This window comes from Archocentrus centrarchus, chromosome 14 (genome assembly GCF_007364275.1).
Source record: "Archocentrus centrarchus isolate MPI-CPG fArcCen1 chromosome 14, fArcCen1, whole genome shotgun sequence".
NCBI lineage: Eukaryota > Metazoa > Chordata > Actinopteri > Cichliformes > Cichlidae > Archocentrus > Archocentrus centrarchus.
The window spans coordinates 8,497,611-8,521,381 of record NC_044359.1 but is presented as its reverse complement, the minus strand read 5'-3'; the positions used below and the strand labels follow the sequence as shown (position 1 = coordinate 8,521,381).

Below are 23,771 nucleotides of genomic sequence, written 5' to 3'. Positions count from 1 at the left end.
GATCAACTGATTTTTATTTAAGGTTATAGGTTTGGAGTCCCTAAACCAAGGAGTTGTTTTTAATGCTAAAAAGTTCAATAGATTATACAGACATATAGTTCATTAAGAATTTGGTTTTCAGAACCTCTGAATCAGGTGGAGTTTAGAAATACTTAGAAAATGGCATTTGATTTCACAATGGGAAGTGAATGGATGGGGGGGGGGGGGGGGGTCATGTGTATGAGGACAGGATTGTGAAAGAGGTTGGTCAGAAGGAGGGAGGGAAGGAGGTTGGCGACAGCCTGGCTTCAGGAGGAAACCCGACCGGACCCTCAGAGCACCAGCAACGCAGTACTGCTAAAAATAACACAAAGCAGGCTTCTTCTGCTGATAAAATGACAAACACACAGGCTCATACACAGGTTGTTGCACAGTAGGAGGACACACACAGACAGACACACACGCACGCTACCTCACAATGGATGCATCCTCCCTCTGGTTAATTAATCCACGACTGAGCTCTAGGCTGGTAGGGGAAACATTGTCCATCTACCTCACAGTGCTTTTTGTTTACAAATGAGCTTAATAGCTTTGAAATTCACACAGTTTATACAGTGAATGGTCCCTTTTTGGTGTCAAACTGTTGTCACAGTTGTCTTTGATCCCACTTTATACCTTGGTGCTTTGTTGAGTTCCAGTTAGGCATTCACCTCAGTACAACATTGATTTCTTCGTTCATTTGTCTTTGACATTTTTTCAAAGTTCTGAATCTTGTGGTTTTAACCTCCATCTCACACACTTCTGATCTTTTCACAGGTCAGAACCTGTTGGCAAAGACCATCCACAGGCTTCTTTCCTTTCTGATCCGGTCCTTTGCCACTCACTGTCTGAACTCTTTGCAAAGGGTTGAGAAGGAAGGAGGTTTAATAATAAATAAATACATTTTAACATGCCCAGATTTCACCACAGAATGCATGTTTTTTTGTTTGTTTTTTTGTTTTTGTTTTGTCTAGATGTCTTGCTGAGGGTTGAAGGGTTGGGCCAGCAAAGCACAACAGCTTCTTATTCTTCAAGAAGAGTTTTTGTTATAGGCATTAATTCTCCAACATGAGCAGGCACAGTAAAGCTTTGGTCCCTCCTGAGCTGGAGAAGTAAAGGTACATTAGGTGAACAACATGGTTGGTTAGTTGGCTTGTCATAAGTAGGTAGTTGGGTCACAATGGCACTGTCATCACAATACCAGCTGAGGGGCTGTTGATTGGCGACAGCATTGCTTTTGGCCACATCTGAGGGGAAACAAATTTACTTGGCCCTCATTCAAGCCTGTCATAACGGTTTCTCCAGAGCTTTGCTGCGGAGCGACGGATGGCAAGGATTGGGGTTGGAATTGGAAATCTTGCGGCACACAGTGTTGGTGTTGCTGCACCTGCAGCCGGGCCGCACAGCCCGGTCGTGGGCACACCGGCAAAGAGCAAGGCACAGCCTGGCAGGGGGGTAGCAGCAAAGGCAGGGCAGACACAGCGCCAGCAGTCCCATTGCGCTCCAGCGGGCACAGGCGTGGGCTGGAGCACAGGAACATGGCTGGTCAGCACAGTTATCTTCATCATCCTGGGCAGAGCAGTGATAGAATAAACCTTTAACGCAGCACAAGCATGTGCCATACTCCACGGCATTCTCAGCAGAACACAGACAGCGTTGTCCACAGGCCCAGCAGGAAGGCAGGTGGCGGGGGGCACAGCACTCTTGGCATTTACAGCGACCACAACTCTCGCAGATGAACTGATGGCGACTGAGTTCAGTCTCACCTTCTGCTAGGCGTTTACCCAAAGAAGAATCAGGCTTCAGTTCTCCTTTAGGCTGAGAATGGACTGCCGAGGCTAAGCCAGAGTGAGATGGTGTCAAACCTGCCAGTAGCCGCTGGTCTGAAGTGGCACTTGTTCGTGACATAGAAGAGCTTATGGTACTGGAACGGCTCAAATGGGAAAGATGAGTGTGCTGCTGTTGACTTTGGCTGCGGGACATAGCTGAGGGGAAGGAAGGCTGGGGGTGATGGATGTATGCACCATGAGGATAACGGTCATCATGGACCAAAAATAATCCAGACTGTGTTGCAGGTTCCAGCGCCACAGGCCTCTCCACATAGTCATTGTTGGCCCGGATGGCACGTATCTGGTCAAGCGACAGCACTGAGTCCAGCTCCATCCTAAAGGAATGAGAAGGGTCCATCCTGGTGAGCCAGCTGGATGGCACCAGGGCTGGAAGCCAGGGGAGGGGCAAAGTGCTCCCAGTGCTCACGGCACATCAGATAAACCTGCAAACACAAAGAAAGGAAGCAACAGTGATTAGTGATTTAAATTTTTATTTTATTTCATTATAAAATTCTAGTATGTAACATCTATCTCTATACAGATAGCTGAAAAATAAGGACCTGCACCAAGGCCCACTCTAAGATACATAAGGATTATTTTGAATTATCAGTCATGCAAGGATACTTTAGTAAAGTCCAAGAATAAAAATGTGGAGCTGGAAATTGGCATCATTGGTCCACTTTCAGTATCTTAAGCCATTTCTACACATGAACTTCAGCCCTGAATATTTCTATATTACCCGATGGATGTGGAAGTCTTATTAGATATTAGGTGGTCTTTAAATTGCCAGTTCCCCAGTACAAAGTCCATGTGATATCCATGGGTGCAGATTTGAGAACAGCATGGATAGTTGTCCAGTGGATTCACATCAAGCACGTGGCCATGCGTCCTGCACCCTGCACGCTCAGACCAGGCAGTGTCTAAAGTGAAATCTCCCACTATGTGCTACATGTGTGGAAGTTTAACTTTGGACAATGAGGCGACTTGAATCTCCCGACAATGTCTGGAGTTCGTCATGAAAATGGCATGTAACAATAATTTTATCATATTTTGATAATGCAGTACAGAGTGCCACAATCTATACTGGTCGAAAATCTGCCATAGGGTTAATTTGAGCTATTGTTGCTGCGAAGCTAGCATGTGATGACATAATTTCTAAATCAAACTATTCAGTGACTCCTTGTGTCCCGTCAATAATGAACATTGTTATCAAGAAAGGAAACAATCCTAAAAGGATAGAAATGTTTGAAGTACAAAGGTGATCACTTTGAAAAGCTGTGTACTGGGTTGCAGTGATTTACTGATTTCCTGCTAAAGGCACATGTGAATCCAAACCATGCCAACAAAAATGTTACAAGAAGAACATCTGGTACGCCTTTTATGGCATTAGAGTTGTTGGTCATTAACCCAGAATAAATCAGTCTTATTTCATACTACGCAAAGCAAACAGTAGCCTGCATGTTGTTCTCCAAAAAATTAAGAAGCGCTTGATTGGGGATGGATTCTGGATTCTGGCAGCAGAACCTCCACACAACCATCAGCCATGTCATCATGACCGCTGAGGGTGTCCGCTGCTCAAGCTAACACTATTATTAGCCTGCCAGAGCAAAAGAGACACAACTATGAGGTCCACACTGTAATTTAGCATCTGTTGAGCACAGCTGCTGATGCCATGGAGGAATCCCACCTGCAGACAGAGGCTGGCAGTGTGGCCGAGCACTTGAGCGACTCGCTGAGAAATAGGTTTGTTTTTTGTTTTAAGTGGTTTAATTTAATATATTTTAATCATGTTTTCTTTGATTGGCTTAACGATGAATGCTAAAGGTTTTAGAAGACTAATTGAGGGACATTCTCACTGAGGAAAACCTCACTGTAAAAATACTTTATTTCAGAAAAATCATCTGATAAAAATAAAGCAGGCTACACTGAGTTTCGGTCTGTGGTTCCAACCAAGCAGCAACCACAGCTAAATGCTGCAGTCAGTTCAGAGATACTTGAAGACATGTATTTCCTTACTAGCTACCAATATCTGCCAGTAAGAAGCCTGTTTTCCTGTAACAGTTTCCTTATAAACTATTTTCAGTGAAAGCACATTCTACAATGGAGGTCTCTCTGTGTGTGTAAATTATAAGTAAGTGGGCTATTTTGAGCACCAGCAATAAACCTTGTTTACCTCGAGCTGAAATTTGATTTGCCTAAAACCAAAAGTATCCTCATGCACAGCACTATGGACATTTCTTGCATAGGTTCACATAAAACTCCTGTGGATGTGTTTTGTCTGATTTCAAACGCAGAGTGAAGTAAATGATGATTTTTTTTTTAGCTTGCAGTTTCTGTTCTATAGTACAAGCAGAAGCCAGGTATAAGTTCAGTTATTTTAGTCCCACGAACCTGAAGGATTTGTGGAAGAAAATAGATGGATGGAATATACATACCCATCAGTCTCTGCATTTACATTTATGTGAAAAAACTTTTCAAGGGACTCCATGCAGTCCTGTGAAAAACTAAGTCTACCCCGTGATTCAGTAGCTTGTAGAGCCACCTTTAGCAACATTAACTCGATATCACTTTCAGTTTGACTTTCAGTCATCATCATTATGGGGGAATCTTGGCCTGCTCTTCTTTATAATATTGCTTCAGTTCGTTGAAGTTTGCAGAAATTTGTTTATGCACAGCTCTCATAAGGTCCCACCACAGCACTTCAGTCATGTTGAGGTCCAGACTTTGACTGGGCCACTGCAACACCTTGATTCTTTTTTTTTTTTTTTGTTTTTTCCACCATTTGGCTGGTGTGCTTGGGGTCACAGTCCTGTTGTGTGTCCAAAATTTTAGCTGTCACATTTGACTCTAGAATACTTTAGTATACAGGTGAGTTCATGATCGACTTAATGACTGCACAGTGCTCAGGTCCTGTGGCTGAAAAAACCAAGCCCAAATCATCACCCCTAGTTGCTATGAGGTTTTTGTGCTGATTTGATGTGTTTGGTTTTCTCCAAATGTGGTGCTTTGCATTATGGCCAGACATCTCCGCTTTGGTCCCATCTATCCAAAGAATGTTGTTCCAAAAGTCTTGTGGTTTGCTCAGCTGCAACTTAAGAGAGAAGAGGCTTTTTCCTGGCAACACTTTCAAACAAGCCATACTGAGTCTTCTTCTAGTTACGCTGTTATGAATTCAACATTAAACATGCTAACTGAGGCTTGAATAGTCTGAGATGTAGCTCTTGGGTTTTTTGCAGTTTCTCTCAGTATTGCGCAATCTCACCTTGGGATAAATTTGCTGGGATGTCCACTCCTGTGAAGATTGACATTGTTTTAACACACACCTCAAGACCGGCAAACTGCTAGAACCTCTCCTTGATGATCAGTTAATCAAGTACATTTGATTAGCAGCACCTGGCCGCTACTTAGCCTTTTATTTTCTATGGAAGCTGTTATGGTGTATTTGGTTTCTCACAGGACTGGACAGACATGTAAAAACTTTCCTTTTCACATGACTGGATTCCATTCCACAGTCATATTTCTTCTTCTGTCCTCTAGCCTAGGTGACCTTGGTGCAGTGGTGTTTGAAGCAGGTTTTCACCTACTGCAGGTAGGTTAAGATAAGAGTGGCCCTACTGCCAGAAAGGCACAAAACTGAAAGGACCAGTTTAGCAACATCCAGATTTTCAAGGAAGAGTGAGGGAACTGTCCACTATCAATTAAATCTCATATGACATCCTTTCAGCTTAAAGAATAAAAATATAAAATATTAAAATGAGTCACCAGGTATTCATGGTAACTCTAGGCAGGTCACCCATGTTAATATACATGTGTGGCCTGCCTAAGTAAAGTCTGAGTGAGAAAGACTGGAATGAAATGTGTTGTATACTCATTCAAATGCTGAGTTAGTCCTTAAAAGGCAAATATATATATATATATATACACACACACAGACACACACTCAGCTATATCCTCATGGTGAAATGGCAGTCCTGCCAAGTGGCCAAGGGGGAGAGATCACTGGCTCACTCCTCACATGGGGCCAGCCCTCTTAGAGAGTAATGAGGCCAAATGGAAATGCGTTTAAAGCAGCTCAGATCATGAGATTAGATAGAGGAGGGTGGTAAGAGAAAGCAGAAGCAAATAATTCTCTTTAGCCACATCCATATGCATCTAGGCTTATTCCAAAAAACGTTTCCTCTATTATTGTCTAAGTGTCCACACTTGTATTACTGCCAGAACAAAAGAAATATTTGAGATTCTCTTCTTGGTTTTCTTTTAAGGTCTTCTTGGAATTCATGTTCTATACATGCACAGTAAACATTATTCTTTAACCTAATTCATCACTTTGAGTAAAAAGAAAAAAATACCCATTGTTATACAAGCATTAAAGAAATTAGAGCATGCTCACTTCTGTGCAGCCCACTAAACGCTAAACACACTATTTACTCCTGTCCTATAGGAGGTTATACTGAAACTGACCACAGAGGGTCAACAGAAAATTCTTAGAACGACATATTTCAGTCAAGTCTAGGAAGCAGGTTTATCTTTTCCCAAATTGTCTTCAGAGGACTGTATTATGAAGTAAGTTTAATATGACCAGGATTTCTTTGTGTTAGCTGAGTTGACAAAAACCCCAACCAGAGACAACAATGGTGGGTTTTTGTCAACATATATGAAAAGCTGGCATTTAGATGGCAAAAGGCAACATTGGAGCAGCAAATAAGGCAAGTTGGGGAAAAATGCTGTGAGAAAGCAGCTAATCTTACAAGTTTATATATTTTTAGTACACTCTCAGTGCTGCCGTTTCCCACTAATGTACTGTAGCAGGTGCGCTTTACAGTTGTAAAATTGTAATCTTGATACATTTGAACTACAGTATATACTGTAGCCTATTAAAAGCATTCATGTCTCACACTGTTCTAGACTCAGTAGGTATGGAAATCACTTTAGTTTGTGGCAGATCAAAGTGAAATTATTTCTTACTGATTAAATATTCTGTGATAAATAGGCTACAAATGCTAAATGGACTGCTAGTGTCTTTCTACTCAATTTGTGTACTCAAAGAGCTTTATACTACAGGTCTCATTCACCCATACAATGCTTTTATCAATATTCAAGCACTTTTATCTCACATTCAAACACTGATAGATGCACGGGGCACAACTTGAGGTTCAGTATCTTGCTGAGGCATAATTTACCACACGGACGGGAGCAGCCAGGGATTGATCCACCAACCTTCCGATTGGTAGACGACGTGTAATTCAGTGTGGTACTGTGATAGGATGCCACCACCTCCAGTTGTGAAATTTCCTCACAACTAACTGCTATAATACCAACTGTGAGTGGTATTATAGCAGTGGAAGTGACTGGGAACAACAACTCAGCCACGAAGTGGTAGGCCACATAAAATCACAGAGCAGGGTCACCAACTTTCTGCAGAGTCAATCGTTACAGATCTTCAGGGAATGGGTTTCATGGCTGAGCAGCTGCATCCAAGCCTTACATCACCAAGCACAATGCAAAGCATTGGATGCAGTGGTGTGAAGCATGCCACCACTGGACTCTAGAGCAGTGGAAACATGTTCTCTGGAGTGACAAATCACTCTTCTCCATCTGGCAATCCGATGAACGAATCTGGGTTCGGTGGTTGCCAAGAGAACGGTACTTGTCTGGCTGCACTGTGCCAAGTGTAAAGCTTGGTGGAGGGGGGATTATGGTGTGGGGTTGCTTTTCAGGAGTTGGGCTCGGCCCCTTAGTTCCAGTGAAAGGAACTCTTAATGCTTCAGCATACCAAGACATTTTGGACAATTTCATGCTCCCAACTTTGTGGGAACAGTTTGGGGATGACCCCTTCCCCAGACTGAGCCCCAGCGCACAAAAAGAAAGACATGGATGAGTGGGTTTGGAATGGATGAATCTGATTGGCCTGCACAGAGTCCTGACCTCAACCTGATAGAACACCTTTGGGATGAATTAGGGCAGAGACTGTGAGCCAGGCCTTCTCATCCAGCATCAGTGTCTGACCTCACAAATGTGCTTCTGGAAGAATGGCCAAAAATTCCCATAAACACTCCTAAACCTTGTGGAAAGCCTTCCAGAGTTGAAGCTGATATAGGGTGGGCTGACATCACATCAGAATGAGACGTCACTTACGTTCATATGCATACGAGCCAACGAGCCCATACATTTGGCAATATAGTGTGTGTGTGTGTGTGTGTGTGTGTGTGTGTGTGTGTGTGTGTGTGTGTGTGTGTGTGTGTGTGTGTGTGTGTGTGTGTGTGTGTAGTTTCAATCTTAATCTGAAACTCTGAACATGACCTGGTCCAGGTCAAGTTATATGTTAACATAAGTTGACAATAAGTTTAAAAGAGAGAAGTTTGTGACACTGGAAGCTTTAAACTCTACATACTTCACTATTTCAATGGTTTTTAAACTTTCCCTGGCATGCCCCTCCTCAAAAACTGAAAATAAGTTCACACCCCGCATGCTATTTTTTTGTAAGCAGCTTCGCATCCCAACAAAGGGGCTTGCTCCACAGTTTGAGAACCGCTGCACTTATCAGTTAATCTCCATTTGTAGCAACACCCTATAGCACAAACACAACAGAAGTGCAACAGATGCAGGGATGAAGGAGGTAAGAATTTGCAAGAATACAAAATCCTCTCCCTGTCCTCCATGCAGTGCCAAACTGTGGTAGCCTGACCAGAAAGGTGCCCACGCCTCTGGCCTTTCTATATAGACCCCCTGCAGCACCCTGCTTCCAGAAATCCAGTCATAACCCTGCAGATAAGGAGGGCCAGGTTATTTGGATGAGGATGCATTTTCAAATTAGTCTGAGGAGAGGGAAGTGGACCTGGTGACTAATCTCATCACAGAGCAGTGGCTGTGGCTCGCTTATATTCTGCTTGCCTATCACCCCATCTAATTGTTAAAAAGAAGAGGCCTGCCAACTATTTCCATGAGCTCATAATATTTTCTCTTTCTGGTCGAGCCTACTGCTGCCCCCTCTAACGTGATACATTTATGGCAAGTCAAGTCAGTACGCTGGAAAGTATGGCAGCTTGAGAGGTGCTGTAGGACATTTTCAACAAATTCAAGATGTGAAGCATAATGACCCAGTGTTTTCAATTTGGATTGCCTTTCTCTGTTGTATAATATCTTTAGGTTTGGCTTGAGCAAATCAAGATATTTGGAGAGGGATATTTGGCCTGTCAGAACAATAATTTTGAAATTTTTTTAGACAACATGATGAAAAGATAAAAAGAATGAAGGAAACAATTCCTGTTAAAAACGAGAATTTGTGTCAGAACTGAAACATTGCAGAAAGCTTCTAATTTACCATCAAATTCCACCATAAATTGAGGTTTATTGCTGCGATAAAGATTGACATAAATATTATCGAATAAACTGATCAGCCCTATAAGCAAGCATATACAAAGTTCGTAAAGGTGTTGATGTATTTTCCATCCATTTGCTTCCGCTTATCCAGGGCCATGTCACGGGGGCAGCAGCCTCAGCTATTTTGTTTTGTGGATTCTGGGGAGCTCCCAATCAGGGATTGTAGGTAAAAGTCTTTTAGTAAAGGAGCATGGTATGTAAACTGCAGCAGTCACTTACTTGGGAAACCCTAAAATTTCAAAAACTACAAACATGCATTATTGTTTCTCCAACTTTCAGCTCTGGGTGATAAAATAGCATGAAACTGTTTGCAGTTTGTGTCTCCGTGCACGGCTATTGTGCATATATGGAATAATTAGATTTGTGTGTTTTTGGATTTTAAATTAATCAATATGTGATTGAAGTGCAGACCGTCAGCTGTAGTTCACGGGGTTTACCTAAAGAACTGTATTGCATTACACATTTAGGAACTGCAGTCATTTTTTTTTACATAGCCCTCCATTTTTAGAGACCTTGTAGCAAACCAAAACATGAAAATGTCGAAAGATTATGTTAACCACAGACCTTATTTGGGGCTTTTAACCCAAAACTCACTTACTTGGAGACTGGAAAACCACAAAGGCAAAGGACTGACTAATTTGTGGGTTTTAGAGCTCTGTAGCAGGACTCTGTATCACACTTCTCATCAAACACTTATTCCAGTAAATTTAGCAGAATCTAAAGTTTGCCTCACATGCTTTCCTGATATTTTATGACCCTGAATGAGATTGATGTTCAGGGGAAACTTGATGAAGATTTGAGGCTAACACTGAAAGCAACACAGTAATTGTTTTATTTCTCTGTCAGGTTCAGTGTAAAAAAGACGTACGGGTATTTCTGTGAAAATGGTGCTCACCACCATAAGAATATTTTGAAGGACAAAGTGTCAACAGCAGAAAAAGGAGGCTACAGAAACAGAGGGTGGACAGAGAGAGTTCATAACATGAACGCACAGTTTATTTTTGGAATATTTTCTTTCTTTCTTTTTTAGCATGCTGAATTCTCTAAACATTGCATAAGTAACATAAACAATAGATGTCAATGAAGCAAATCCACCCAAAAGAAAACAGTCACAGAGAGCTGTTGTTTCAAGCGGTAACCTGAGGATGGATGTCTATGCGGGGGGAGTATCAGTAATGACTGAGCCTGTGCCCTGGGACAGGCACACTTACAAACACACACACACACACACCTCCTCTGTCACACGTTTCTACAAAAACAAGCACCATATACTGCTCTGCACTGCTGCCCAGTCATCTTTCACACTGCCAGGTTTAAACTTGAGTGCAGTGTATCTGCTAGCATTGGAGCAATATTTCTTATCAAAGCTTATTTTCTCTTTTTTTTCTCAATTTTGGAACTGATTCTGCTCATTTGGCCTTCGCAGCAATCACTGCTCTGCTGTTTTTGATTGACTTTATGGGGTTTTCTGTAAGGGTGGTAGTCTTAAAAACCAATGAATTCAGATTCCTTTAGAAAGTAAAAAAGAAGTGGCATCTAAAGCATGCTGTTAAAACAGAATCACTGTTTGAAAAACTGATTTTCATACATTACGATGTATGAAAGCTCCCATTACTGTGCACGTGCAATGGCTACAATGTTTCTATTTCTGAAGCCCCAGAGTTAGCAAAGTATCCAAAAAAAAAAAAAAAAAAAGCCACATTGTGCTACCTTTGGTTGTAAAGTAGATGTAATAAAGCAATATTAGTATTGTAGTCTTCACACCTCTTCTATCCAAAAAAGAAAAAGGAGTGGGAAAATACACGTGGACAAACTTAAGTTGTTTTCTTAGCATTTCTCTCCCACTCCATTTGATACATTCGGTTAGCTTTAAAAAAAAAAAAAAGCTACTGCTACTGGTTACAAGTACGTTAAAAAGCAAATGCTGTGTCTACAGGTTTCTCCACCAAGTCAAAGTGAAAATCACTTTGAAAAACGATGGTTAAGGAACTGAAACCAAACCAACCATCAAGATACTGATCACAAAAACTTTAAGACCTCTACATCTTTATGTATTTAATGTATGAAAGTTTAGTTTAAAGACCTATACAGGTTTAACAGTCTTTAAACTTTTACTTTTTTTACATTTAACGTACCAGCATTACATTTAACTCAAAGCCCTTTCAGCTGTCACAGCTAATGCTAAATATACTAAATTGTTTTTGGTTTTCTATTTTTGGGTTTTTGTTTGATCAACTTCACTTTAGCCGGAAACACAAAACTCATCGCTTCTTGTCCAGGTGAGAACCACCAGCGAGAGTTTAGAAGAGCAGAAAACCAGAAGCAGGTAGAAATTACAGAAACATGAGTTTATCTGTTTAAAAAACATAAATTATTAACATGATCGAATGTCAGTTAGTATATTTGACTTTTGGCTGTGGTGTTAAGAGCTGACCATCATTGTTTGGATGTGGTCTAAGTGCACTTCCAGCGTTTTATAAACTCTGAGTAAAAAAATGTTTTAGCTTGAAAACCCATTTGCTTTATGAAATCAAATGGAGAAAGAAACTTGTAATTAGTCCTGATTGCTTGTCTGCCCGCTGACTCTCTGACTTCCGCCGAGTCTGGACTCGACCTGCTGATGGTCGATGGCGTTTAATGGATAAGGCATTGCTGCATCTCTCCCAGATGACATCATGGTTTCTGGCTATTTTAGAATTGACTGCAGTGACCCTTTGCCTTGAAATAAGGAGGGGTTGCCCTCTCTTCACATCTCCTTTCCTTTCTTCTGCTTCCTTCCCTCATATCTCCCCCTATCCTCTCTCCTCCTCTCACTCCCAAATGTCACCTTCACTGCATTCGCTCAAGCCTTCTCTTTCATTCCCTCATTGCTGTCTTTTTTTTTTTTTTAACTCCTTTCACTTTTTCTGCATTTTTCTCTGCTCATTTGGCCCATACTTTTCCTTTCTTGTGACCTGTTACACATATTTCCTGAAAATTTTGGAAATTATCTGTGACACTATTAAGCTATGCAAGTGCAACGTAGCACTGGCACGGCAAAAAGTCTGTTAGTTTACACCGATGCATTTTGGGAAATTTTTTCACCACTGAGGATCAATATTAATTTCAGCTTCGTGCCAATAGTCCACTGAGCATAAATATTAAAAAGGAATACACCAACTCCAAACAGGGCGATAGCCAAATTTTTAAGCTACATCCACACTGGAAGTGATTCGTAGTGACGTGACAACCAGAGCCCAGAGAAAGTGAAGGATATTTGGTGACTTTGGGCAACTATGGCCGAAATAACTGCTGGGGACACAAAGTGGGCGGGACCCAAGATAAACTTTTCTCAACTTCCATGCAAGCAACGGAAGCAATTACCAATGAGTGAGACAAATACCGCCGATTGATATATATCCAGGTAGTAAATACATTTGAAGGTTGCCTAGGTAACCAGAACCTGGATTATTCGCCTCAAAGGAAAGCACGATGAGCGACTCGCGTCTAGTGTGGACGCAACTTTAGAAATACAGGGGTCAACAGTAAGCCCCATGTTTCACAAAGCAATAAAAATGGTTCTGTTTACTATATGCAGGTTAAGAGTTCAAATATATATTCTGCAAATTGTATCTCTAAAGATTTCAGAACCTGTCTTAAAAAATGTGTAAGCCTGTTGTAATTTTACACTGAGGGTCTCCTCATGCTTTAAAGGAGGTTAGGTTAAAAATCCCAAAGCATTAACGAAATTTCTGGTAGCATTTTCTGCGTCCTCGCTGGGTGAAATACTTATAAATGACTCTAAATGTTCACACCGGTGGAATTGGACTTAAAGGTAGCAAAAGACTCAAACTCAAACCAAGTCACATGTGCGCAGACAATATGGAGAATTTTAATTCTTTTTAACGCTGGGTTTCACACCACTACTTTTCTAGATCATGACTTCTGTCTTCTCCAAGCAAGGACCAACATCACATAAGCATAAGCAAGAGTAGCCCACTAGTTTTTCTTTTTTCTTTTCTTTTTTTTGGCACTGCCCTCAAGTGACAGTACAAATCTGCAACACGTAGATGTAGGTCTGCAAAGCTCTGCATAGCACCTGTGGCCTACCAGTGCAGTACCATACTTGGACCATTAATCCCATAATGCCTTAGCCTCCCCCCACCCCCCTATTACTGAGTTGGTTTGTCTCCCTGTGTAAACCTGCTTGTATTATCTTAACAAGAAGAGCTTTTTCAGCACAGAAAAAAGCAATCTGTTATTTCAGAAAACCTTTGATATTGGATTTGTTCTGATTGATTTGTTGTAAAAGTATATGGAAAAAAATACTGCATGTCAAGAATAGACTGTAAAGCTTCAGGGAATTGCCCCAGACCCCTAATTTCAACGCACTGGTACTTTTCTACTCAAATAGAAGTTAGTTATTTTTACACTTTGCTTTTGTATATTAAGGCTTAGGCCTCATAATGGAACCCTACCAAACTTAAGTGTATTAAATAAGTTTTAACCCATCAGATTCTGGCTGTTATAAACAGATATCAGTGAATCCAAATAAGAATGGATTAGTCAGCCATATGTTGTGTAACCACATTAAACGGCTTCATTCATTAGGCACATTTGCCTTTAGCGGCGCCTGTTTTTCTTGATGTATGACTGCATGAATGTGTGTCACGCCAGTCAGGCACTAAGACCCAGGGGCCTTCCTCCCGATGCCCTCTGGGAGCACAGCAGGATTGAATGACAATAAACTGGATGAGATACCGGATGTGCCAAATCTGACCCCAACGGAAAGACTGAAATAGACACTGCAGACCAGCAAGTCCAGGCAGAGGGGGTGGGTCAGGAGGGGAAGGAGCGAAAGAGGAAAGGAAGCGGCAACATATGAGTGAGGGATGGTGATATTAATAATCATAAAAATGAAAGTGGTGGAGACCAGTTTTCTCTTTCCTGACGCAGAATTTATGGACAACTAAATTATAGATGGCCACACCACATCAACTAGTTATGTTTAGAAATGGATGATGTTCAATATTTACAGTAGTAGCTACTAGGATGTAATGCAGCGCTGATAATCACACATTTTGTGTCATTCAAAGAAAAAGCTTATTTGGAGCACCAAGGTATTAAAAACTGATCACCTTATTAGCTATTGTTAATATTACAGTACAGTACATGTCAGGCAACCAACTTGATCTATATCAATGAAGTGTCTAATGTATTGTTTCAGCCATAGGCAAGAATTTGGATCAATGGAAAATATTTGGAGTTGAAACTAATAAGACTGTTAGATCTGTGCTGATTTGGATTTCACAGATGTTACATATAATTTAGACATTATAAAGGCTTGACCACAGTTAACTGTAAGTGCTTTTCTGGTGCAACCCAGTTTAGTTACATCCTAATAAGGATTTTATGTGCAAACTAATACCCTTTTTACACATGCAGCCCTGAAATTTATTAGACATTACTAAGTTATGTGGTTGGATCAATTGTTAAGTAGGCCTATTGTGCTTTTCCTTATATTTTCTGATAGAAGTGGTGTCAGAAAATTATGGATGCTCAAAATAAATTGCATGCAAGTGACACCTGTGAGCCAAAAGCTCAGGCTTCACACTGCTCTAAATGCTCAGTTGCTGGCAGCTTGTTTGACTCTTGGCTCTCTTTTCCACTAGAACCTATTTGACTTGACTCTACTATACTCAGTTTTGGTCATTTTCCATTACTACTGAGGACCATCCAAGTCCCATGACGTCATTTGTATGCCACACAAACACAAACGATCGCTCCGTTTGGCTCCCTCAGGATTCTGTCATAAGCCAACAAGCAAAAAAAATGTCTGCAACTCCTGTTAGTGTGTTGCCATTTTCCTCGTTGCCGGGTTTCAAAAATGGCCGGTTTGATTCTTGTGAAGGACATCACTCCCTGACCAGTCAGTGGCACGCAGTCTGTTGATGTCACATTTTCATCTCGACTCAGTTCATTTAGAACCCCGGCTGAGTAGCTACAAAAAAAGTACCTGGTACCAGGTACTACCACTTAATGGAAAAAAGACAAGTCGAGCCGAGTAGGTACAAATGGAAAAGAGGTATAAGAGGCTATGGTCTCTGATCCCAGCTATGGTCCATAGTATGGTCATCTCAAACTGTGAGCTGTGAGCCCCACCCATCTGCTGTTCAAACATCTTTCTGAGGAAGGGCAGCCAGTCAGAAGAAAGTTGGTTTAAAGAGTGAGGGAAGGAAACTAAAATGGCCGAGGGACTGCGCCAAGGCCCAGGGAACTGTGCAATCCTGCTCTAGCAGAGCCTAAAAACAAAAATGTGGAGCTGAAAATGAACATTACATGTCCCCTTTAAATGGCCTTTAACCTTCCAACTCCCCTAAAGAAAGCCTGTGCGATGTCTGATAGTAAGTGTACACGTGCCGTGCAATTAATCCTCTGGTGGCAATGTACTGTATAGGTAGAGGACTGCTGGATGGGCTGCTTCTGCTGTGTGCTACAACTTCAGTGTCCTGACCCGATTCTCCAAGTTCACATGTGAAAATTGTTAGCAAGAGATTTATTAACCTAGAATGGCAGAAGGACTAGAAAGATGAGTTTAAGACAAAACAAGATACAAAGAAGAAATTTGTGAGAGGACGAGTAGTGCTGAGTTATTAGTAACAAAGGGGACACAGCCTAAACATTAGAAAAAGATGATAAGAATGCACATTTCTCACATTTGCTGTAAGCAGAGATAATATCCTGCCAGAGGCTGTATTAACCCCCAAAATAGAGACAGAGAGAGTGACAAAGCATACAAGTAGTTTCTCCAACAAGGTCCATCCATGGTAGAAAACCATTTCTCTCACTTTGTGTGCAAGTGGACCATATTTGTGTCTTTGCGTCATTGTATTTTCTTAAATATTGGGATTTTCTCTTGACTTTACTTGAATCGCTGGTTTTGAACTCATGACCTCTGACTTCTAGCTTCCTGTACAAATGCCATTGGTGGAACACAAACTAAGATTTGAAATGTAAGCCGCCACAGGACTAAAGACTAAACGACAACCACAGCAACCACATGAGGCCTAAAACACCAACATAACGTCAAGATTCACAGCTGTTGCTTGTTTGACATTTAATCCTCCTTTAAAACCTTCCACAGTCTTGTAATACCATAGGTTTGAAGCAAATTCTCAGCTGTCTAAATTTATTCTATTTATTTATATAATTTAGTTTACATAAAAAGTGAAAAGTCATCAGAATGTTGCTAGTTATATTAAACTGAGAGCCAAATATTATCCAGTCTCTCCCAAAGAGCGAGAGACTGGATAACAAAGATTATTTGGAGCAAGTAAGCATTCAATAACGGTACAGAGAAGCAAGTGGAAAATTCAGATCTCGGTAAGATTTTTATCAGAAAATCCTGCACAGATGAGCTACATTATGGATTTGTTTTTGAAGTTAAAACCAAGAGACAGCTTTAAAAAGAAAAGTAAAAAGATTAGTAAAAAGAGGTCACTGGTGGCATTTATTTTTTTATTATTATTGGAAGAAAGTATAAAACTGAAATCATGACTGTGTGATATCATCGTATTGTTTATTTGGACATTTTGCCTTCATTTTGTCTGAGGAAAATTCATCTGCTGGCAAAACTGTTGAGCTTTCTGAGAGCTTTCTGATGACTGCTTTACAGTCAGGTGACATTAGCGCAAGTTTCATTTGATTTGATGTTGAATCTTCTTTTATCACTCTTTTGTATCTTCCATAGTCCTCTTTCTTCCATCCATCCATCCATCCATCCATCCATCCATCGTCAATCTCTCTTGCCTAGCATTGCCACTCCTCTCCTCTCCTCTCATCCCATTCACTTTCTTTTTCTTTCACTCCCTCCCATCGGTCCATCCCATCAGTTTCCCACTCCAGTCCCACCCCAGCGGAGATGGGTATTGACATTCTGTATCCGACCTTGAGGACAATCAATCCCCAACCCCACCATGTCCCTATTGCAGTTCCCCACACACACACTGCTAAAACATACTAGGACGGATGTTACCATGTAGCCAAACAACTGGTAAATATGACTATGGTATATTGCTCCATTTGGTTTGTATCACTCTGAAATGTGTTTCAGTAATTTAAGAGTTTGATTAAAGTCACCGGACTTTCTCCAGTTGGTAGTTGGTACAGATACAATATGCACAGTACCATTTCAACACATGGCATAAGTGTCAACGTGAACAACACAGATTCAGTAATAATGAATGACTTGGTTCAGTCTTTGCATCGTTATGCATGTGTAATATGCATTTATAGAGAAGAGCGATTCAAAAGTAAAAGCCATTTCTGCTTGACTGTTCCCCTCCCAGCAGCCGAGACAAACAAAAGAAACAGGCGAAAGGACAAGATTTCATCTTTTTTAACTAATTATCAGAAACAGTGGAGCACCAGTCAAGCATTGAAAAGAAACAGGGAATTTGACCATTAGATATCCAGGAGGTTGCTTCCAGTTGATGTTAGGATCAGATGTGCTGAGGCTTAAAACAGTTCTGATGTTGATTTAGCGATTCCAGAGGTGAAATCGGCAGCATATGACCATTTTCAGCTTGATTTACCTGAACATCAGAAGGTTGCCTTGACGCTGTGCACACTTTTTCATTTTGTAGGGAAATTTTTTTCTAGCAGTAAGGAGTTCCCATTCAAACTCCTCCTCCATTATAATAAATTGTGTATATTAATTAATCATTTAAAGAACTTCTAAGCATGAAGATCACTGAGATTGATCCAGTGAAATCTTTGCAAGATGGTGAACGGCACGTTTTTATTTATGAGGGAAGCAAATGTGTTAGACCACTAAGAAGAATTACCTTAATGAAATAATGTAAATTGCTGCCCAAATATGGATAGAAAACTTGCAACAGCTGCTTGTAAAGCTAGAAAAAACCTTTTGAGTAAAAAAAAGAATGGAAATTTGTCTTATCAAGGTCATGCAAATCATCAATAGTTCATCGGCAGATCCGATGGCGACAGGATGAATTTAAGCTTACCTCTGATTGGTGCGAGATCCATTCTGCAGCGGTGTGCTGGGGCGTCCTGGTTGTCAGTGTGTGTATGTCTGATTAATTTTTAAAAAAGCTATAATATCCCTACAATAACCGTTTAATGGCTAGTAGTAGGTCAGGAATCTAGAGATGAATTTGACTTGATGCACTTTTTTAAATAAGTTTTGGTGTCTTAATCTTACTTTATCATACAGCAGAGTTATTTTCTTAAAACACTTAAATGATAACCCTCCACAGTAATTGTTATAAGATTAACAAACTCCTGTTGTCTTGAGGGTGTGTGCTTGAGGGTGGCAAAGAGGCAGGGAGGATGCTCGTGCTCGGTGCGATGCGCCCTCCTTCTCTTCACGGAGCTCTTCCCAGAACACCCTGATCGTGGTGCTGTCCTCCTGAGGTCACCTCCTCCTCCACCTCCTCAAAAAAAGCCAACCAGTCCTTTCACACACACACACACACAGCAAAGAGGGTCTCCACTCTCTCTGTCCAAGGCATTCAAGTTACAACGGAGCCTTCTGATGCACAGATTGTGTCACAAACCAGGCACAAGTCTGTTGCTTAAATATTTTCTCTTCAGCTTTCACAGACAGAAAAAGTGTCCTCTGATGCAGGAGAGAGAAATGGAAATATCTCCACACAGGGCGGAAGGAGCAAAGTGAAATACTTGCAGCTCAGTATGTTTGGTTGTAAAAATAAATGGTCATGAGGACTAAAACAAAAGTGCAGTTTCAGAGGCTGAAGTGAGAGACATCTAAATTCAGAAACTGATCACAGAACTTTTTTTTAAAAAAAAAAATCTTTTTTTCCCCTTCAGCTGTAGTTTCCTCTCCACTCTCCAAGAGATGAATGACTGAGAGCTGCATGCACTTTCCCTCACTCCCTCTCTCTCTGTCACACAGATACACAATCCAGTCACCCCTCCTCCTCCCTTCCTCTCTAACTCCTCCCTCCAGCATCACTGAATTAAATTCAATTCTCTGCTGTCTGAACATGACAGAGCAGAACTTTGGGTGTTAACTAATAAACAGGTGCTGATTCTTAACATATTTCGTTAATTGATTTAACCCAAACCAGTTTGTTTAATTTGAAGGTTGTCCGGGGTTTCCAGTGAGGAATACCACTTGAAGTGAATTTTGTGCAGTGGCTGCGAGGGTTAATGCCACTTTTCCTTTCTGTCATGTGATACACTTTGGCCCAAAAAGCATTTTTTTTATGTATTTTGTTTTAATAACAACAACAACCACCAGACATTTTGCAACAACCAACTAATAACTTACCAGTTTTATTTATGGTTTAGATCAGTCAAAAGAAAATTACATGACCCCATAACTGAATTCAGTTTTATTTAGAGTGATCTAATTTATAGTAATTATTGTATGGTCTTTACCTTACAATGGAAAGCACCTTGAGGCGACTGTTTGTTGTGAATTGGTGATATATAAATAAAACTGAATTGAATTGAATTTAACTGATGTTCCATTTGTTCTCAATACAACCATTATTTCCACTGATAACACTGTTATAACACTGTTATATCCAGATCAATTTAAGAGTATACTGCCTTTATACAAAGTAAAATTAATGCAAAGACATGAATGGTAGATTTTTCTTTTTAATTGCTAGTACGTAGCAATGGATGTGCATATTTCTCTCTCTTTGTAAGCTCTGTGATGGACTGGCAGCCTGTCCAGAGTGTACACCACCACCCACCTTCTGAAACCTAGGTTAGTCCCCAGCCTCACCCACAATCCAAAGCTGGATAACTGATGTGCACGCACAAGTACTCTGGGACGCTGGGAAAACACATAACCTGAAATTCACCATGGAGTCTGTGACAAAGTTGCATCACAACATTTTTCTGTCAGTTGTGTCATGACTGTCTGTACATCCTCATTATATTCTCTCTGTTGTGAAGCTGTTTGTGCATTTTTTGTAGATTCAGAACACTTTTTTTTTTTTGGATTATTATATTTAGATAATAAATGTTGTACAGATTGCTATACTTCATTCATTCATTTGTTCCATTAGGACAAGTGACATCACTGACAATATGCTACATAACTGAAATATGAACCTCATCCTTTGTGTGTGTGAGGATGCTCATGCATGCATGTTTTTATGTGTACAATCTTTTTGTCTTTTTTTTTTTTTTGGTCTGCACTCTTACTCAGCAGGATCCTTGCTGGAGCAAGATACACTGTGCAAGCATACAAGCATGCACTTCACACACACACACACACACACACACACACACACACACACACACACACACACACACACACACACACATTAAGGTAACTGGACACTGGTCCCTAATGGGGGTGAGGGGAGCTCTGTTTCCTGTTGAGGAAAGCATCTGAGATGAAACAAACTGCTGATAGAGACACTGAGGAGAGGAGGTAAAGACAAAGACAATTAGATTATCTAAAGGAAACCAAAACTACCTTCAATTAGGGACCTTTTCTTCCCATAAAATCAAAAGATGAATAAAAAGTTAACAAAAAAAAAAACCCTTATAATTTACAAATATGTTTGTAAATGCATTAGGAGTTAGAAGCAGCTTAGTTAATATGTTTTGTCTGATTTGAAGGGACAGCATGAATACAAGAAAATTTTACACTGTGAAAATTTATGGCTGTCTAACAATGACTGCCCTAAATGATTCAGCCTCCTTAGGCCTCAGTCACAAAGGTCTAGAGGACAGTCAGTGACAGCCACCAGTCGCTATGGAAAGATGTGTAGTCTCCAAGCAGATGGCAACACGTTGCTGGCTCTCACTAGGTGAAATCAGTTGCAAAGAGAGTGCTGCACCAAAAACCTCGTTGTGATTGCTTTGGTTGCAACCAGGTTGCCACAACTGCCCATAGTTTGCATGGACACCAGCTTATCGGCAAACACTTGCTAACTCATAGTTATCAAAAATACATCACCCTACTTCAATAAAATTCAGCATTTATTAGTGGACACAAAATTTCTATCCTTATTTCCCAGTGTCATTGATGACGCACTACCTAATTCAAAGTGTGAATCTATTGCCATAAAGTGCCAACTCCAGCATTGTAGTACAATAGTAGTGACACAGCAATATATGCAGTATGAGACAAATGTTACAACAAAAGCAGCCTAGGTGCGGCTGTGTCATTCTTGTGGGGGTGTGCCCTGCCACCTTGTTTGTGCCAGCTGGTGCCCTTCTTGGGTTTTGGGTCTGTTCGCTTTCCCTCGGCTCCTGCGGTGTGGTGTGCTCCTCTTCCTGGGTTCCCATGCTGCCTGAGTGGGGCCGGGATGTGCAGTCTGGCCTCTATTGGGTCTCAGCCGGGGCCTTGGACACTGGTGGAGGGCTTCCTGCATGTTTTTGGCTTGCCATGCATGTGTCCACTGTGGCTTAGTCTTTACTCTTGGTTGCAGCCACTTGTGATTTCTAATGGCGTATTACAAGAAAACAAGGTGAAAGATCTCTCAATCTGTAACTGTTGACACACACAATATGTCAGTTTGCTACCCGTTTCATCTACAGGATTGGGACACCTGTCAACACTTTCCTGAAGCCCAAGTGAAAGAAAAAAAAGAAGCTACAAAGTCCACATTCGGAGGTTGGATGAGTGATGGCTGAACAGGTAAGACATTTCTCAGCCATGACACTGGAGAAAAAGACTAACTAAAGGCAAGTGACAATGAACAGATATGGGTCTATACATTCATCTTTTTGTGTAGCAAATGGGTAAACTATTGCTCGTCTAAAATGAAAGTTGCATACCAGCTGATGAGAATAAGTAGAAATGTGTGTGTGATAAAGAGGGGGAGAGATAAAACGATGTTCTGGGTCATGCAGGGATCAATGCCAAATGGCCTGGTTTACAGCACACAGCTGACAAAGTCATTCATTTCTGCCGGCGCTCCACTCTGGAGGCACTCTTTGTGGTTGTGTGTGTGTGTGTGTGAGTACTTGTATCTCTGTATGATTTTTTTCTTTTTTTTATGTGTCATATTGTGCTGCAGTAACAAATGCCTGCTGGAAATGGAAGAGGCGTCCCACCCATGGAGCACATGGGTGTCAGCTTACACAACACATTACAGTATGTCTGTCACGTGAACAGAAGTGCACACATGCACACACACACACACACTTTCCTTTTACTGCTTTTATCTGAAGTGCCTGGCTGAACAGTCAGACAGGAAGCAAGGGGGAAATATCTCCTTACTTCATATGCTTCAAGGTTAGTCTGAGAACTGCAGTGATGACAGGTTTGATGAATCGATGTAAAATGACTGATGAGTCATTTTAGGGGTTTTGCCTGACATAGTTTTTAGTTAAAGGTGAGGAATGATGAAAGTTTGTAGACTAGTTAAACCACAGACTGTAAAAAGTGCTGCCATGTGGTTCCCTGTGTGGTTTCTGAGCAGATGTTTTGAAGCTTGAAGTTTGGGTTTACCCTCCTTAATAGCAATGCCAAGTGCCAGAAAATCCAAATTTAGCTTACAGGGAAAGAAACTGGGTGGAGCTGAGATGAGACTTTGTATGACTACAATAATCATCCTATTAAAATTAATAATGCTGGATTAAGTATGATATGAGAAGATGTGGATGGACAGGAAGAACATGAGGTATGTCACAATTACATTCTCCCCTTCATCTCGACTTGTTTTCTTTGTTTATGGTGTACAGTATCATCACAATTTTGCTATCACTAACTACCTTTTTCATATACGTGTTGGGGTACAGTACTGTAGAAAAGCCTTGAGTCACCCCTCATTTCTTCCTATTTTGCTAGGCAAATGGGAATGGGAAGGTGCAGTGATTTATTGAAATGTGCAAACATAAATGGCAATGCAGTAAATTAAAAAAAAAAAAATACTTTGTACAATTCAAACCTTTATTCTTCAACACAGCCTGAACTTCCTTAGGCAGATTTCTTGAAATGGCCTCAGGAATAGTTCTCCAGGCTTCTTGAAGGACATTCAAAGCTTTTCTTTGGATGTTTGCTGCCATTTCTTCCATTCTCTGTCAAAATGACCCCACACTGCTTCAGTGTTGAGGTCCTGGCTCTGGAGAGTCTAAGCCATGACTGATAGAAAAACACACAATTGAACACTACCCAGGTATGTTTTTAATGGACTGACAGTGTGATTGAGGTCACTGTCGTGCTGAAAATTGAAGCCACTGCCAATCAGATGCTTTCCAGATGGTATTGCATGGTGGTTAAAAATCTGACCGTACTTTTCTGCGATCATAATTCCACCAATTTTAACAAGCTCCCCAACACCACTGGCCGGAATGCAGCCCCAAACCATGGCAGAGCATCCACCATGTTTGACTGTAGATACTCACTGTTGTACCTCTCTCCTAACCTATGATGATGATGACTTTATTATTGATGATGACATGAACCAAAAATTTCACATTTAGATTCACCATTAAGACGTCCATCCATCCATAAGACCTGTTGTCACAGGACACACTGTACACCATGCCAAGAAATGTTTTTGGCTAGGAGTGTTTTTCATAGATTCAGCTAAAGAAATGGGAACA

At 40.9% G+C, this 23,771-nt stretch overlaps 1 protein-coding gene across 1 annotated transcript; it reads right to left on the bottom strand.

Annotated features, from left to right (window-relative positions):
- Nucleotides 1-959: 959 nt before the first annotated feature.
- LOC115792690 (protein sprouty homolog 3) lies at nucleotides 960-18,341 on the bottom strand. The gene is made up of 2 exons (XM_030747320.1): nucleotides 18,233-18,341; nucleotides 960-2,290 (listed from the first exon to the last, which is right to left on the bottom strand). Exon 2 carries the CDS (start codon nucleotides 2,203-2,205, stop codon nucleotides 1,306-1,308), a length of 900 nt encoding a protein of 299 aa, XP_030603180.1. The 5' UTR covers nucleotides 2,206-2,290; nucleotides 18,233-18,341; the 3' UTR covers nucleotides 960-1,305.
- Between the last annotated feature and the right edge of the window lie 5,430 nt (nucleotides 18,342-23,771).

What these genes read in the sequence shown, in the direction of transcription:
- LOC115792690 (XM_030747320.1), bottom strand. Translation starts at nt 2,205, where the DNA reads ATGGACCCTTCTCATTCCTTTAGGATGGAGCTGGACTCAGTGCTGTCG.